We start from the raw sequence: 16,884 nt of genomic DNA on the forward strand, positions 1-16,884 counted from the left end.
AATATGATATATAAATAACACACTGGTTCTCACGTGCTCTGTAGTCACACAGATCTATTTATAATATATATACACTACGTAAATATATGTATACTTTACATTAATTAATTGATTGATTGATTAATTGTAATGTTGATTATTAATTATAAATTCATGTAAGCTTATATATATTTTAAGATGAAAGTACATAATCGTTATATTGTTATGGAAAAAAATATTGAAGGGAGTTAATAATTTGTAATTTTAATTGGGAGTAGGGAGAGATTTTGAGAATTTTATTTTGAAAAAGATTTTATTAATAAATAGTTGATTTTTTTTTTTGGTAATTAATGAGTACTATAAATTTTTAATAATAATTAATCTAGTAATTTTTATTCAAATTTTGAATTCAATTATTTTTATCAAAATTTTGAGTGTGATAATTTTTATTTAAATTTTTAAATTGATGATTTTTGTTTAAATTTTGAATTTAAATATTTTTTTTATATTTTGAGTTTGATAATTTTTATTTAAATTTTTAAATTGATGATTTTTATTTCAATTTTGAATTCAAATATTTTTATCAAAATTTTGAGTTTGATCATTTTTATTTAAATTTTTAAATTGATGATTTTTATTTAAATTATGAATTCAAATATTTTTATCAAAATTTTAAGTTTCGATAATTTTTATTTAAATTTTTAAATTGATGATTTTTATTTCAATTTTGAATTCAAATATTTTTATCAAAATTATGAGTTTGATAATTTTTATTTAAATTTTTGAATTGATGATTTTTATTAAAATTTAAAATTCAAATATTTTTATTAAAATTTAAAATTCAATTATTTTTATTAAAATTTTGAGTATAATGATTTCTATTAGAATTTTGAGTTTGATTACTTTTATAAAAATTTCGAATTGTATAATTTCAAATAAAAATTATGATTAATTATTTTAATCGTAACTATTTATTAATTAAAAATTTTTTATGAGAGTAATTAAAATACGAGCTTAGTATCGATGTGTATAATTTAAAAAAAAAACATACTTATGAAATTATATGAATGAAATTTAAAAAAATAAGAAAAATTGGCATTTTAAAAGTACTTGATAAATACAAAATTTGAAAAATAACTCAATATTCATGCATATAAATTTTTTAAAAAATAATTAAAATTGTAATTAAAAGCTTGTTATTATTTGAAGTACTAATTAGATGCCAATTAGATGCTGGCAGCCTTGTAGATATACAGGCAAGTATATCGATAAGACAAAAGTATATGTGCGAAAATAAAAATAAGTAGTTATCATCCTATAATTTCCTCTGACTCACTTGTGCCTTGCCCTCGAGTATCTCATACTTTTTCCTTATACATTATATGTACGATACTAAAAATTACTCTCTTTGTCGATCTGTTTCTCTATAGGACAGTAACAAGAGTAACTAGATAACTAACACCCATTTTAAATTAAAGATTAGAGTAATTTATAAACAAACATACAAAAAAAAAATAAAAAAAAAACTTGTTCGATGTTCGATGTTTGCTTCTATCGTAAGATTACTCAAGTAAATTATTTTATGAAAATACTTAAATGAGTGCGTAGTCACTAGTAAATTAGTAATTAAATAAAAACATATGGCATGATGTAATTAATTTAGTTAATTATTAAGCGAAGTGTCGGCAAGGCGCGATTTCAATTAAAATTTATAATTTGACCCGAAATTAGGGCTTTTAATTTTTGAATTATTTGCTGTAGACTAGTTTTTTTTTTTAAAGAAATATATATGATATATATGAGCCTGGTTTTTGTGTATGAGAATTTTAAAACGTCTCCAAAGAGATTTAATCAAATTGGTAAATTACAATTAGATAAATATTTAAGTAGATTATTGTACTGTTAGTAATTAGCATAGTCTAGATATTAAATTGTTACCTGCTATATATGGGAATAAAAAGTCATACCATAACTTCTAAATATTATAATTATAATTACCACTACTGTGTACTATGTAAGATAATTAATTACAATGTATATTCAATATTATTACGATGTATTGATAACGAAATATTATATAAATGGCTAAATCATACTGTAAAGTCAAAACTTAGCATTTAAATAAATAATTCACTGTTGTAAAAATTTTATCTCAACAATTATTTATTTTTTTTTACAAATATCCACAAGTCCACCTCCTGTCTGTTAATTTTTTTGACACCCGCGGAAATTGAGATTTTGAAAAAATTTTATTTTTCAATTTTACCGAAAATTAGAAAAAATTTGAATCAACATTTTGGTTTGTAATTTTTTTTCAGCTCTAGAAAAAAATCAGTTCGACTCAAGATTAAAATCAGAAATTCAAGAAAAAAATACAACGAATTTTGACAGCTGTCAAAAAAATCTAGACTCCACACTTTTAAATTAAAAAATTTTTTTATTTACAAAATATTTGGTTTTCTAAAGTAAGCAATTATCAATGCGTATCGATCAAGGACACTGTAACCAGACTTATTTTTATGGCTCTCGAATAATATTTTATGCTCAGCTATTTCTCTCGTCACTTCCATTTTGTACTCGTCCTTCAACTCATCCGGGATTCTGTTAATAAAAGGATTCACTGCAATAATGTGTTCTAAAAATAAAATAAATTAATTCTTATTAAAGCCACCTCATAATTTATTACTCTGTAAAATTCCATAAATAACTAAATAAATAAATAATTAATATTATAATTTACTTTGTAAAATCTCCATACTCTCGAAGACGAAAGTTTTTTCTCTATTACTGCAGTGTAATACTTCAAAGCCGACTTCTTCCAAAGTTTTCTTCATCATAGCTCGCGGATTAGGACAGCTGTGATAAGCCGGAATGTATTTCAATACGTCCTATTTAATTTCATTTTTTTTATTACTAATTAATTTTGTTTTTAACGTCAATATTTTTTTTTTACCTCCATGTAAGGTTTGTAGCGCGGGTTTCTCTGTAACCGTTTGTAAGCATCGAAACCATTATTGTAAGACAAGAACATGACCAGAGCACGTCCTCCAGGTCGAAGAAGCTGGTGAATATTTTTCAAAGCCAGTCTGTAATATTTTCAAAATTTTTACTCCCATTATTTTTCAATCAAAATTTAAGACTAATTACCTCATATTCTGACACCAATGCAGGCAATAAAATGACAGAACGTTGTCATATCTCTCGATTTCCTTGATCGGCAATTCTTCGGCCTCGATATTCAATTTTATAAAAGACAATCTTTCTTCATCCTGATATTTTTTTTTCGCCGAATCGATCATCGACTCCGAAATATCGGCACCGACGACGACACTGTCGGCGGGTAATTTCGGTAAAATTAATTCCTTAGTTATATTTCCGGGGCCGCACCCAATGTCGATGCACTTCCCGTACATTGATGACAATTCATCTGAAAATTCTTCAATAACTTCACTTGCATCTCGCCGTTGTAGTAAAAAACCGTCGATATATTTTTTACTATCCATTACTAAAAAAAAAAAAATAATTCAGAAAAAGAAAAAAAATTATTACTAATGCTGACATTCAAAATTTTTTTTAATACCTAATTATGCAACTGCGCGCCGGAATTTTCGGGAAGGGAAATAATTATCTTGACGTCGTAGTGTCAGAAAAGAAAAAATTTTAACTGATAATTCACTGGCCCGGTCCTCGGTATATATACTGAGCCCCCTCTTATATATTTTAACAATCATTATCATCTACAATACTTTATTTTTGTAGCAACCAAGGACTTGTGTATGAATAACTATTAAAAAATATATACTCAATAGAACTAAAAATATTTTACATACTAGATATTCAACATATCTTACGATCAATTTTTTTTCACGATCATATTTAAATTTAAATTTACTGTTTATAAAAAAATAAACAAATATATTTTTTATCCTCAATTTTATTTAATAAATTATTAAATTCAAAATTTTAATCTGGGTTTAAAAAAATTAATTTAAATAGAAAATGGGTGGGTAATATGGGACGTAATGGAAAAACTAGAATTTGAATTTTCTAAATTGGATAAAAAATTTTTGGATATCGGATTTATTACCGGATTGAACTTATAGAAAATTACTAGCTGAAAAAAAGACCAAATACCGAATTCTCGAAATTAGGTCTGCCAAATTAATGAAATAAATTTTCAATTTAATGCAAAGTAGTCTAGTACTAAGAAGCAAATTCCTGAGTATCGATAAAATATGAAAAAATTAAAAGAAAAAAACATGCATAGGCCTCCTTTAGTCCTGCCCAGCTCCTAATATTGCACTAGGGAATTTCTGTATCCCTTCTATGAGTAATAAAAATTATTATTATTTATTATATTTTGTTTCCGCTTTCTATTGACAATGAAATTAAAAATAAAATAAATTTTTGAGTAAGGTCATATCTCAACTATTTATTTATCTATTTAATCATAAGTGACTATCGCCCTCACCACAGTCAACATTTCTCATAGTGCGGTATCTAATTTGGTCTTAGTCATACATCAAACATTCTCACTTATCTTCTGTAATTCAATTTAATTTCTTAATGCCCTATTCCATTGTACCCGAATAAGTAACAATAAATTAAGCTTCAGTTCCGTAAAAGTACTAATTCAAAATATTAATAAAAAAATTATTTATTTGAACATTAAAATGGCTGTCAAAAATATGAAATAGAAAATGTTTAATACGGTAGTTGGTAAATAAATTAAGGAGGTATTATAAATAAGATAATTGGCATTTATGATAAAATTTATATTTAGACAGAGAGAGAATTTAGTGTACAAACCAAGTGAGTGTGGGTCTGATAAACGACAAGTATGGGCACACTAAAGCATTTTCACCGGATAGGAGAAGTGAGACTGCGATAATCTCGTTTCCACCCAGTAAGTGCATTATAACTCCTGTAGCTGTTCCGGGGGTCAGACCTTATGCGACTTGTGCAATATGTTTGATTAATAATTAGAGCACTTTCCCGGGTATCCTCAACGCTTCCTTCATACCCTTATAGACTCACTTTAGCTTTCATACTTCTCATGCCCGCCCTCCGTTCTCACACTATTTTAAACTATACATTACAAATACAATATAGAATACTAGACTAGTCATGTGCTCTAGGGTGAGCCAAAAAAACCAACCTATCGAATTTACGTCTTAAAAAGGACCTATATATCGAGAAAAAATTATCCCATTGGGCAAAATTTTTTGCTCAATTTTAAAAGGTGTCGGTAGCCATTTAAATAACATGCAAAAAAATTTTTTTAGATTAAAAATATTATAACTTTTGAACCGTGTGAGATAAAAATTCGGCTCTAGAATATTCTTGTATGGCATTAAATTTCTTAAAATAAAGTCCTGGGAGTCGAATTTGTAAACTTGATATTTCGTATACTAACAGGCCATCAAAGTCTAGAGTAAACAGAATCATACAAATTTAAGGCTTTATTATTAAAAATATCAATACTACGAGAAAATTTGTTCTACATGTAGTGCAATGAAATCATCAACAATATCCACGTTGTAACAAATAATATTTTGTTATCGATCACAATAAAAGAAAAGTTTTTGGAAAATCCAAATAAAACCTTAAATTCGTATGATTCTGTTTACTCTAGACTTTGATAGCCTGTTAGTTTACGAAATATCAAGCTTACAAATTCGACTCCCAGGACTTTCTTTTAAAAAATTTAATGCCCTACAAGAATATTCTAGAGCCGAATTTTTGTCTCACATGGTTCAAAAGTTATAATATTTTTAATCAAAAAATTTTTTTGCATGTTATTTAAATGGGAAATTTGAAATGGCCACCGACACCTTTTAAAATTGAGCTAAAAATTTTGCCCAATGGGAGAATTTTTTTCTCGATAGCTTGGTTTTTTTTGGCTCACCCTAATGTGCTCCTTGTACTTTGTCTCTCATATCAATATATATTTACTCATAATGTATTTATACTATTTTTTTTTTTTGATGGTGATATTTAGACGAAACCCACGCGAGTGTTTAATGTTTGCTTAGGATTAGATAATAGATGATGGTCGAGTGACTGTGGGTTAATATAAATAAGTATGGAAACGTTTAGGCGACGGTATATATAAGTGTGGAAGTCAATTCGTCGAGTTGTACATAACACGGTGGGTTCTTCCATTCCATTGTGTTCTATTCTCATGTCTGAGTTGAGGCCGAGTCTTATCTCGCGTTTGCATGTATTTGCTTTTTGGACAGAGGCCCTAATCACGTATGCGTTGGCACACTCTATACATGTGGACGCATTATGTCCCGGTTATGACCCTTTTGCTGATAAATATATTTATATAAACTATTACTATGTTTTATATTTATTCAAATTGTCAATTATTATTTTTATTTAAAATTAGAATACATTTTTTTTTTTTTTGATTCCATTTAATCTTTCGTTATACTCAGCCCGTACTTAAACTCGTATCGTAGCACTAGAGCGGACAGCCACCTTTTCAGAAAAGTAACAAAGAACGCCAGTGGCTCCCGGGAGGCAAAGCTCCACGGGTGCGAGTAGCCGGGAAAGCTCTCTGCGATGTCGACGTAGCGGCGGGATCTCTAGGTGGGGTGGAAAAAAAAGAGAATTTCAAGAGATGGATATATAAAGAGAAAGAGAATGAGAATAAGAAAAGAGGTGAGGGCTGCCGGGGATTTATCCCGTTCGTTCGCGCGAGAACCGCAAGCATCCGATACTCGATCAGCCGGCAATATATCTATAGATCGTACGCCAAGGGAGAAACTTTCCACACAAGCTAAAAAAGTGTCTGAGAAAGATGGATTTTTTTACGTCACAAACATTGATGGATGCTAATTTTCATTGCCCATTAAATCTACACTCTATTTTAATTTTTTTCCTTCCTTTTTCTTTTAAATTTTAATTTAAAAAATTTTATTTAAAATTAATTATGCTAATGAGATTAAATCTAATCAATTGAACCGATGTTTACTTGACTCGTCACTTTCTCCATTTAGTGAGTATAAAATTCACTCGTTAGTCATTTGGAAATTTGCTACTTTAATCGCAGCAATCTAAAGTTACTCCTCGGCGCCATGAATATAGATGACGAATACGGCATCGCCGTGGAAAACAACCACTTCCGGGACACATCCTTCTGACGTTTTAGTCAATGGCACATCTCTCCCCATCCTCGTAACGTCTTTTTAATTGGGTTACCGCAAAGTATATCCTTCTTTTTCTTCCCTACTCCCGGTCTCGGCGCTGCCACTACAAAACTACCACTTCCACTACCAGTACCAGCACCAGCACTACTACTACCCTCCACTTTTTAAACTAATGGGAAAAAGCTTTTTCGAGTCACCGCCGCCGCAGTATTTTCTTTGGATATTTTGTATGATTATATAAACATTAGGTTATTAATTCAATTTTTTTTTCTCTAATACTCACGACAAGAAATTTAATAATGATAATTATTATTTTTAAATATTTTATCGGGTGTAGAAAAAAAACATATGAAATTTATTTATGATATTTAAGCTTGTGAGCTCGAAGGGAAAATATGTAAGAGATATGATGAGAATAGAGAGTATGAAATGGCGTTTTAGAGTCGAATGGGGGAGGCTATTGAACGCTCTGTCAATTATGATAATTTTTATAAGCGAGAGATTAATGAAATACGGCAATATCATATACATTATAAATGTATATGTATATGTATATGTATGTATATTACACGTATGTATACTTGAGTAGAGAAGACGCTGGTGGTTTTGCTGGATATAGAATATAGAAGAGAACTACAAAGATGACGTTCTCGTTTAAATTTTCCCAAGTGTGAATAAATCTAATCGACTAGATCAGAGTTTTCTTCGAACCCTTTGATACTAAAATAAATTATCAATACTTGTAATATTTTTTTTACTTTACCAAAAAAAAAAAAATAAATAAATGAAATATGATTTTTTTTCTTTAAATAAATTGTTGGAGGCGAGTGTTCCCGAAGCGAATGAGTCGTAATTTATTTAGAATTCAAAGGATTTTTTGAGTAATTTTAAAAAATAATGAACTATGAGGAAGTTGGAAACGCGCATAGCAACATTGGATTGCTTGGTAGGTAAATGTTTACTAGATACGTATATAGCGATGCAGACGGCTGGGATTCGTGCCGGAATGTATCGGAAACTGGAAGACGCAGTTGGGTGTTGGTGGGCTGGGAGGGAGAAGGGGGAATCCGTGAGCTGAGGAGAGGAAGTAGTAGGAGAGCTAGAGTCTAGTCGAGTACGATCGGTACTGTACCGAGTACGGAGGAAACTCAAGAGTGGAATATGAAAGTGAGAGAGAGAGGGAGGAGTGTAATAAGAGTTGAGAGATAGACGAACCAGAGAGGGCATTGGTGGAGATAGAAATAGTACAGAGAAGGGAGCAAGAACTGGCGACACAGCCACATCAATAATACATGTCGTCTGCCTTACCCCTCTTCTTCTTCTTCTTCTTCTTCTTCTTCTACTGCTGCTTCTACTTCTTCTTTTACTCCTTCTACTTACACTATTCCGCGCCACCTCGGTATCTTCATCCCATCTTCAAGTTATAACTGGCTCTGACGTCGGTGACCCGACCTCCCCCTCAAAGTTTCGTATTTTTTTTATTTATTTTTACTTTTTTCATTGTACAGTTATTTTAAATTTTTTAAATTTGTCGTTCCATTGTTGCCCAAAATACACCGAATTTTTTTTCTTTATGAATAATTATAAAAAAAAACAGGAATTTATTTTTAATTTTAATTGTAATTCCGGAACTCGAAATTCGAGTGATCGAAAAAGTTGGCTTAATTTTTTTCTGAAGCTTTGATAATTTATATAAAGATATTTTTTTTTTTTTTACAAAATTGCTACGTCACTCTCAAGTCAGACCCTGGGTTTTATTCTTCCCCAGAAAATATAAAAATCCATAGAGTCGCTCGAAGAAAATATCCGTCATTTAAAATGGATGGATTTAGGTGGATATAAAAGTGAGGGAGAGTACTGTGGGGTGGAGAGGTAAGAAAAATATATATAAAAAGAATATATAAAGTGTACTGGTAGTAGATATGGCCGTGGTCGGGCGCTAGCGATACTTTTACTACTGCATTTCAGTTATGGATTTTCAGGCGCGAGTCTAAATAAAATAAAAAAAATCAAGTATTTTTAAAACAACTCAACTTTAAAGTTATCGTGACATTTTTTATACATTTCGTTGGACAAATAATTAATAATATTTTTGAAAATATTTAAAAAATTATTCAAATCAGTAGTAAAAACTTTTATATATCAGCCATCGGACTTGTAATGCCCTAAAGTAAGTCCGCCATTTTATCGGATTCAGGATTCCAGGAATCGAATTGCAGTGGAGTAAAAAAATAAAAAATTTAAACATTAACTCCGAGGAGGAGTCATCCGGGTCCAATGGGTTTGTCGAAATGAAACGGCGGAGCCAATGAGAAGGGAAATAGTAATCGACCAATCGGATAGTTTCGAGTATTTCAATGTAATTGTGAATCCGAAAGCAGGTGAACAGAAATTCTGTAAGCTCGGAGTAGGGATACGTGAGAGTGATACGAACACACAATTCGTCCGTCTGTGGAATCGTCCTGCGCTCTCAGCTCTCAGAGTTTAAATTCGTTTCTCTTACTCTGAACATTATAGTTTCCAGTATTTGCGCATTTCATTGGTCTCTGACTGTCGCATTGGCCAATGGCAATGGGAATGCTCTCGGATAAACGGAGGGATGTGAGTCAGAGTTATGAGAGGGAAGTTGAGTGCAACTGCGACAGACGTAAAGCTCAAGAGAGGGTTGTTTGAGGGAGGTGGAAACGCCCAGGCTGAATCTGAGGGTATTGGCATACATATATATGTATAGAATGGAATAAGAGGATAGAAGAGGGTAAAGGAGCTTGTGGAGAGGGTCTCGCGAGCGTTTCGATCCGAGAATGAGACAGAAATGCTGGAGAAAGAGATAGAAATCCTGGAAGCATCGATGCCACAAGGAGGCGCAGACACTCAGCAACCAAGCACTTAAACCCTCCTCACTCTCCTCTATCCTCTCTTTTACCTCACTTTTACCTCTCTTTTACCTCCCTTATTCTCTTTTTATTCCCCTTCTAACTCAACTCAACATCCCTCTGGGTCTCCCCGGCCCTCCGCCGCACTCTCAATTCCATTCTCTGCTACCTTTTTATCTTCTTACTCTTTCCCTCCCGTGTTTCTTCATGCAACTTCTCTCTCTCTTTCACTTGTACGGCCCATTCTCCGGACGGCAACCTCGGCTGGTTGCTTGGTTCTCTTATAGAAACCACCCCGGAGGCATCGTCGCGCGAGTTGCTGGAATATGAGGATCATTTTTTGTTCCACCAACAGCAGATGCTGCTGCGTTTCATGGGTAAGCTATGGATGAGTGCAACAGCAACAGCAAAGTGCTTCAGAATGAGAACAACTGAATTTAACCCTCTATATGTGGCTAGCTAAGGCACTAGTGGTTTTATGCATTGAAAAATTTTTAAAAGCTTTGTTGTTGTTAAACTTTTTTTTATCTATTTTAATTTTGTTTTACTGACAATCATCTTAATGCACATCCGGAATTTACGCAACAAGATCAGACGCGACCAATGCAACAGAAATTTTATTTCCGGTAGTTTAAAATCTTTATTTTTCAGACATGGCTGAATATCTATGAAGAGTGGCCCGTAACTTTGCTCCTGTTGGTAATAACCCATCACAATATAAACGTTTTTTGTTCATTATGATGTCCTCGAGTAGAAAGGACCCAAAAAAGTCCTAAGAAAAATTTATTTTTTGATTTCAGAGCCATATCAGGATAAGTTAGGATAAATAAAGATAAATGAGGATGAGGCTGATCATGATTTCCTATGAAGAGTGGCCTGTAACTTTGCCCCTGTTGTGAATAACCCATCACAATATAAATGTTTTTTGTTCATTATGATGTCCTCGAGTAGATAGGACCCAAAAAAGTCGTAAGAAAAATTTATTTTTTGAGTTCAGATCCATATGAGGATTAGGTGAAGATGGGTGGAGATGAGGCTCTCCATGTCTTCCTGTGAAGAGTGGCCTGTAACTTTGCTCCTGTTGGGAATAACCCATCACAATATAGACGTTTTTTGTTCATTACGATGTCCTCTAGTAGGAGAAACCATAAAAAGCCCTGAGAAAAATTTATTTTTTGAGTTATCGACGCCGGGCAGATACGGGCAGATGCAGGCAACAATTATTTTTCTACACTTCATGTGCTAGCGTTATTCCAGAAGATTTCTCTGAATATCCTAGAGAAATCTTATACATGGAAAGAAAATTATGAAAACGTTTCTCATAACTTTATAAAAATTATTCCTATACAAGCATAAGAACTATGACCATAAAGATATGGGAATAGTTCCCATTATATTATGGGAACCATCCCTATAATGGTATGGGTACAATTCCTATACTATTATGGGAACTATTCCCGTAATACATAGCGAAAGTTCCCACAATTTTCTTTCCGTGTAGCAGTTTTATGGATTGAAAAATTTAAAAATCTTTGTTGTTGTTTAACTTTTATTTATCCATTTTAATTTTGTTTTACTAACAATCATTTTAATGCACATCCAGAAATTACGCAACAGGATCAGACTCGACCAATGCAAAAAAAATTTTATTTCCAGTAGTGCAAATCTTTATTTTTCAGACATGGCTGAATTTCATCTGAAACCAATTTGTTAATTTTCTGGATTTATGCACGTGTGCAAATAATATTCGGGTTTCATTGTTTGACGTTCGAGATCACGCAATTGTTGTACTGCAAACAAATGATTTAGCGGGATTCAAAACATGTTAATTGACTCATTAAAATTCAAACTATTTTACGAGGACGCATCTCTTTAAATACGCGTTAAATTCATCGTTACATTTATTTATGGTGGCTGTAACGTAAAAAAATAAGGCCATGAATTTTTTTATTTCGCGGATCTAAAATAACAGTCAGGGTTTTTTATAAAATTTTTTTTATCGTAGTGTAGATACTTTTTTATGCATATTGATGTAAGGAAGCTTTGAAGTGAAGAAAATTGTCAGTGAACGTACACGTGGAGAAGCCAGCAGCGAACTGGAAAACTTTTATATCGACAGTTCGTTCTAGGTATTAAGAAGTTAATTATAATTGGAGTGGGGCAAGATCGTAACCAGGTAATGAGCACTTTACTACCGAGAACAAGGCTAGCACTTAATTTTTTTTATACCTTTTATTTCTCAAGCTTTCTAGCCCCAATAAAAAATATTTTCTGTTTCGGCATTCAAACAAAATTTCATTATTTATAAATAAAATCAGGTTGTTTATGTTTTTTTCGTTACTTTTATAATTTAATTTTATCCGAGGGAAAAATATTAATTCGCGGTCATTGCAGTAAGTGGAAGAAGTAATGCTGGATTTTTAAACCCTTTAGTCTAGACCACAAGATCCCGGGCGGCGTTGAGGTGAGATGTCGTATAAAATCACAAGAAAAATTCTTTTAAAAATAAAATTTTTAATAAAAGAGTAAAAAGTAAAGGCGAGTTTCGCGAAAAAATCAAAAGAGAGCTCGCAGTTTTCTCTTTTTCTCTCGTGTCAGTGTATGTGTGGGGGCGGGGGTGTGGGTTGAACAAAAGAAGAAAGAAGTGGACACAAAGAAGAGAGAGAGAGAGCGAGAGGTTAACAATAAAGGCAGTAGGAGTATACGTACCGAGATTTTCAGTATCGCTTTGCCGTGAATAAATTTACCGGTGGCCTTTCGTCCGTCGGTCGGTCCTCCAGCAGCGTTAAGACCGAAAATAAAAGCCTGGGTAGAGAAAAGCGCGTCACCCACCCCCTCGCTCTCTCAGTCTCTCGGTCTCTCTTTGCAGCCGTAGTAGCAGCCCATCTAGCCCCCAGCCTCCGCGGGGGAGGAAGGGGGGGGTGTCACGTCGTGTGAAAAAGGTATAGGAAAAGAGAAGCCATCAGAAAGGATAAAAGAGAAACCATCGCAGACCAAGATAAAAAAATTTTCGCTATAAAGACAAAGCGGGAGAGCGAGATAGTGAGAGGAGAAAAGGTAAAAGTGGCCCAGGGCCGATTCTGCCACCTCTTTTATTTCTTCCCATCTAAAAGCTCCAGTGGAAAAGCTGTGGAAGCAATGACAGATACAAATAAACGATTTAAACTTTAAGTTCCAGCGCAAGCGCGACGATTTCTCCACCGACTCAGTTCTATTTCCCTCTCTGCTAAGACCTCTTGTATATATATATAAATATGTATGTTTTCCTCTCATCTGTAGTCGGCAGTAAAGTTGCATGTGGATGTCTGTATACGTCCTTTACATAAGTCCTCCCGTGGAGTGCCGCGAGACTCGGCCACCCCTTTCCTTGGGTGGAGCTTCGGTGCGTCATCAGACAAACGTACAGACATAGAAACCAATACGCGAGCTGAGGAGCGAGTGAGACCAAGCGAGATATAATTGAGGGAAAGGAGGAATAGAAAAGCACTGAGAGGAAACCGGGAGCCACTCGCGAGAGCACCGACGTCTGCGTACAAACAGTTCGACCTAGCCCACCCGAAGAAACGCCCTGAAGTTACCCCCTTCGCGATCGGAACCTATTCACCTTCCATTTCTCCTTTTCTGTCCTCTTCCTCTTCCTCTACCTTTACCTCTTTCTCCTTCTCCTCCTCCTTCTTCTTCTTCGTCTTCTACTTTTAGTTTTCAAAGTCTGTACTCCCGTTTATCGTCGCGAGAAAATGTACCAGTCCCCAAGGGGTTGAACTTGCTTGCCACCAAATGCAATTGCTTCGAAAAAATTACCATTTTTTATTTATAATTTACTTTAAAATTTTTTATTCATGTAATGTAATTATTTCCAAGGGATTTTTTTTATCGGATTACGAGTTTTTGTTATAAACAATAAAAAAAAAAGAAAATAGTACAACAATGGCTACTGGAATTGTTGAGACGGAGGATGAGTGGAATGAGGGCTGGTGTATACGAACATAGAAGAAGAGAAGACAGAGGGAATGGAGCAGATAGAGGTGGCTTGGAGTCGAGTGCCCGGGGCTGAATCGACCGGGCCACAGCACACCCTCAATCTCCTCCAGACTCTCCTCCGCCGACTTCACCTACAACTACTAGTTCGCTTTTCTCTCTTCTCCTCTTTCTAGCTCTGTCCCACTGCATCTCGCCTCCTTGAAGTTGCAACCATTTCTGCTTTCTGCTCTACTCTTATTTACTTGAACAATTTTTTTTAAAAAAATCCACAAAATAATATCTCGCCGTCGAAAAGTACCTTCGACTCGACTCGAGGGTCCGTGTACATATTTGTACTGACAACGATAAGGATCCAGTGACTCGTGACCGTTAGCTCTCGACTCCTGACTCTCGAGTCGAATTATCAAATCGAAATAACAGAGATGGAATCGGTCCCCCGTAAATCGGATAAGAAAATGAAATTCGTGAGATAACGCGATACAGTTGAGCGAGTAAGTAATCGCAGTAGACCCAGGGCTCTCTGGTTGGACGTAACAGCAAAGTCGGGTGGTGTCCAATCGACCGTTTCATTTAACCAAACAAACCGAGTAGTCGAGGGTGTCTTTCAACGAGACATTCATTCCCCTTGAGTGGCGACAGTGGACTGGGCTGTACACACCTAGCTCTCTTGATACACTCGAGACTCTTGTCTCTGATGTCTTCTCTCTTATATATATCTCTTTACATATACATCAACATCTACCGACATGTATGAATTTATATCTCAACTCTTTATGTATTTTTTTTGCTCTCACCTCTCTTCTAAAATATATTCCCAGAACAAAACCCGTCTCATTCCCATCTCAATCTATATTCGCACGTCCAACACACTCGAGTTTATGAATGCGTGGGGTTAATGAAACTTGTGTGGCAACCAAGGCGTCTGCTTTTACACCACCACCTTTTCTATTCCCTGCAACACTCTTACACCTCTTATGTATTAACTATAGACCAGACACTTGCACGTAAACACTTTTCCGTGGCAACCCAAAGTTGTATCGCGACATTGTCGATACACTGGGAGCGAGTCTCACGGTCCTTTCTGCCTTTTACCTTCACCTTTACCTACGTCTCGGGGTGAAAAAAACAAAACACTGGATACTGGACTGCCCATCCCCAGCACCCGTGTCGTTTTATTTTTAAAAGACCGCCGGACGTGTAAAAGCCCCGGATCTGGGGATGAAAGTGCGGGTTCGTTAGCTCGAAGAAAGTGATAGAGGGCGAGAAAGGCTGAGGGCTTACTATTTTTTATGTCTAGTATTTTTAATTATTTCCCGAGAAATTATTTTTATTTAAGTTTTGAGTAAACTGAGAAACTACGTGAGGTTGAGGTCTATGACCTCTGTACGCTCTCAAGGTTTCTGCATCTAATGTTGCCGAGCTCCTTCCTAGATGTCTCTACCTGCCTTAGTTATAAAATTTTTCTTGCTGAAAACACTCGAGGTGATTTACTTTTTTTTATTTATTTGAAAAACTATCTATAGAAAGGTTTGATTATATATTAAAGGACGTTAGCTCATGGGGTCAAGATGTGTCGTAGTTCCCACGGGGAATATACGCGGGGATCGCGAGCGGAATAAAATGAGTAGAGTAAGGCCATAAAGATTTTTATTCCACGGGTTAACGCGTTATCCTTAAAGTTATGTGTTGCACTAAAGTTGACGGTTCCGCGGGCCCCGGAGACCGGAGTTGAGAGCCGGCTGTCGATAAACCCGAAGCTTCTTTCTAACTTTTAAAATTTCACGGCTCGAAAATGTTGAGACGTATTATCTCGAGTTTTAGTTGTTCTCATAAATAACTAGAAAAACAATAATAATAATAATAATAATAATAATAATAATAATAAAATTTTTAATTAAAAAAACAAACGACAAAATAATGTGAGTCGGATTAGATCTGACAGTATTGATTTTTATCAAACTATTCGTCCCTTAGCATGCGGAATCGAAGAGGGCGCGTGATGACTGGGGGACGCATAAAAGTTTTAGGGAAAGTGTCTATGCAAATATGGGGGTGGAAAAAATTACGGTAAAGTGCTAAACGATCACGGTGGAGATGTTAAGATCTGTTGAGGAAAAATATTGTATCGATGGGAGTGTCGATGTTACGGTACCTTTTTTGGTTACAACCTTATGTCGACTTATAAGCTGACACAATGGCAAAGGGCAAATCGACTAAGAGAGAGACAAAGAAAGATGATAAATAAAAATAAAGAAAATGAGATCAGGATTTTTAGGAGCATGCAAATAAGCTGGATGTGTCTCGGGGGTTCGATTTCCTTTAAAAGTTATTGCTCTTGCGGAATTACCATTTCGGTTGGATGCAATTTTTCTGTTAAATGTTTTCGCACATGTCCTGGTAATTTTACAGCATCTAAGTACGATTAAAATAAAACCTGGGGACGAACAAACGTCGTGGTATCTCTAAATATTTGAAGCAAAAGACCACAGGGAATTAATGAAGCTTTGGGGTGGAATGAAAATGAATATTGATTACCCGGTTGAAAAATAAAAAAAATCGGGCGTCTGACAATAATGGTATCTCTTATCCACAAGCGAGTGGCTTCAAATGTTAAATCAAACTGATATCTTTTTTTAACTTGACATAATAGACTTATACACTCGAGTCTACACTCTGGAGTCTATCACTCTTATATTATTTAATAAATTAAATCTCGACTGAAAGTCCGAAGCCTAAGCTAATGAATAAAAATTATAATTACATTTCTTTACGAAGAGTAGATGCAATGAAAAAAGTTAATCAATCACGTGTAAGAAAGACATTTCTCCCCAGTCTTAACTTGATAACCATTCTAAAGAGAATCTTTAAAAAAATACTCGCCGCAAGTGATTCAG

General features: G+C 34.3%; 1 protein-coding gene across 1 annotated transcript; it reads right to left on the reverse strand.

Moving 5' to 3' along the window:
* Nucleotides 1–2,127: 2,127 nt before the first annotated feature.
* On the reverse strand, nucleotides 2,128–3,680 carry LOC130668404 (juvenile hormone acid O-methyltransferase). Its single transcript, XM_057470684.1, has 5 exons — nucleotides 3,560–3,680; nucleotides 3,127–3,484; nucleotides 2,933–3,065; nucleotides 2,720–2,867; nucleotides 2,128–2,614 (listed from the first exon to the last, which is right to left on the reverse strand). The coding sequence occupies exons 2-5, from the start codon at nucleotides 3,480–3,482 to the stop codon at nucleotides 2,421–2,423; spliced, it is 831 nt and encodes a 276-aa protein (XP_057326667.1). The 5' UTR covers nucleotides 3,483–3,484; nucleotides 3,560–3,680; the 3' UTR covers nucleotides 2,128–2,420.
* Between the last annotated feature and the right edge of the window lie 13,204 nt (nucleotides 3,681–16,884).

Source organism: Microplitis mediator, chromosome 5 (assembly GCF_029852145.1).
Source record: "Microplitis mediator isolate UGA2020A chromosome 5, iyMicMedi2.1, whole genome shotgun sequence".
Taxonomy (NCBI): Eukaryota; Metazoa; Arthropoda; class Insecta; order Hymenoptera; family Braconidae; genus Microplitis; species Microplitis mediator.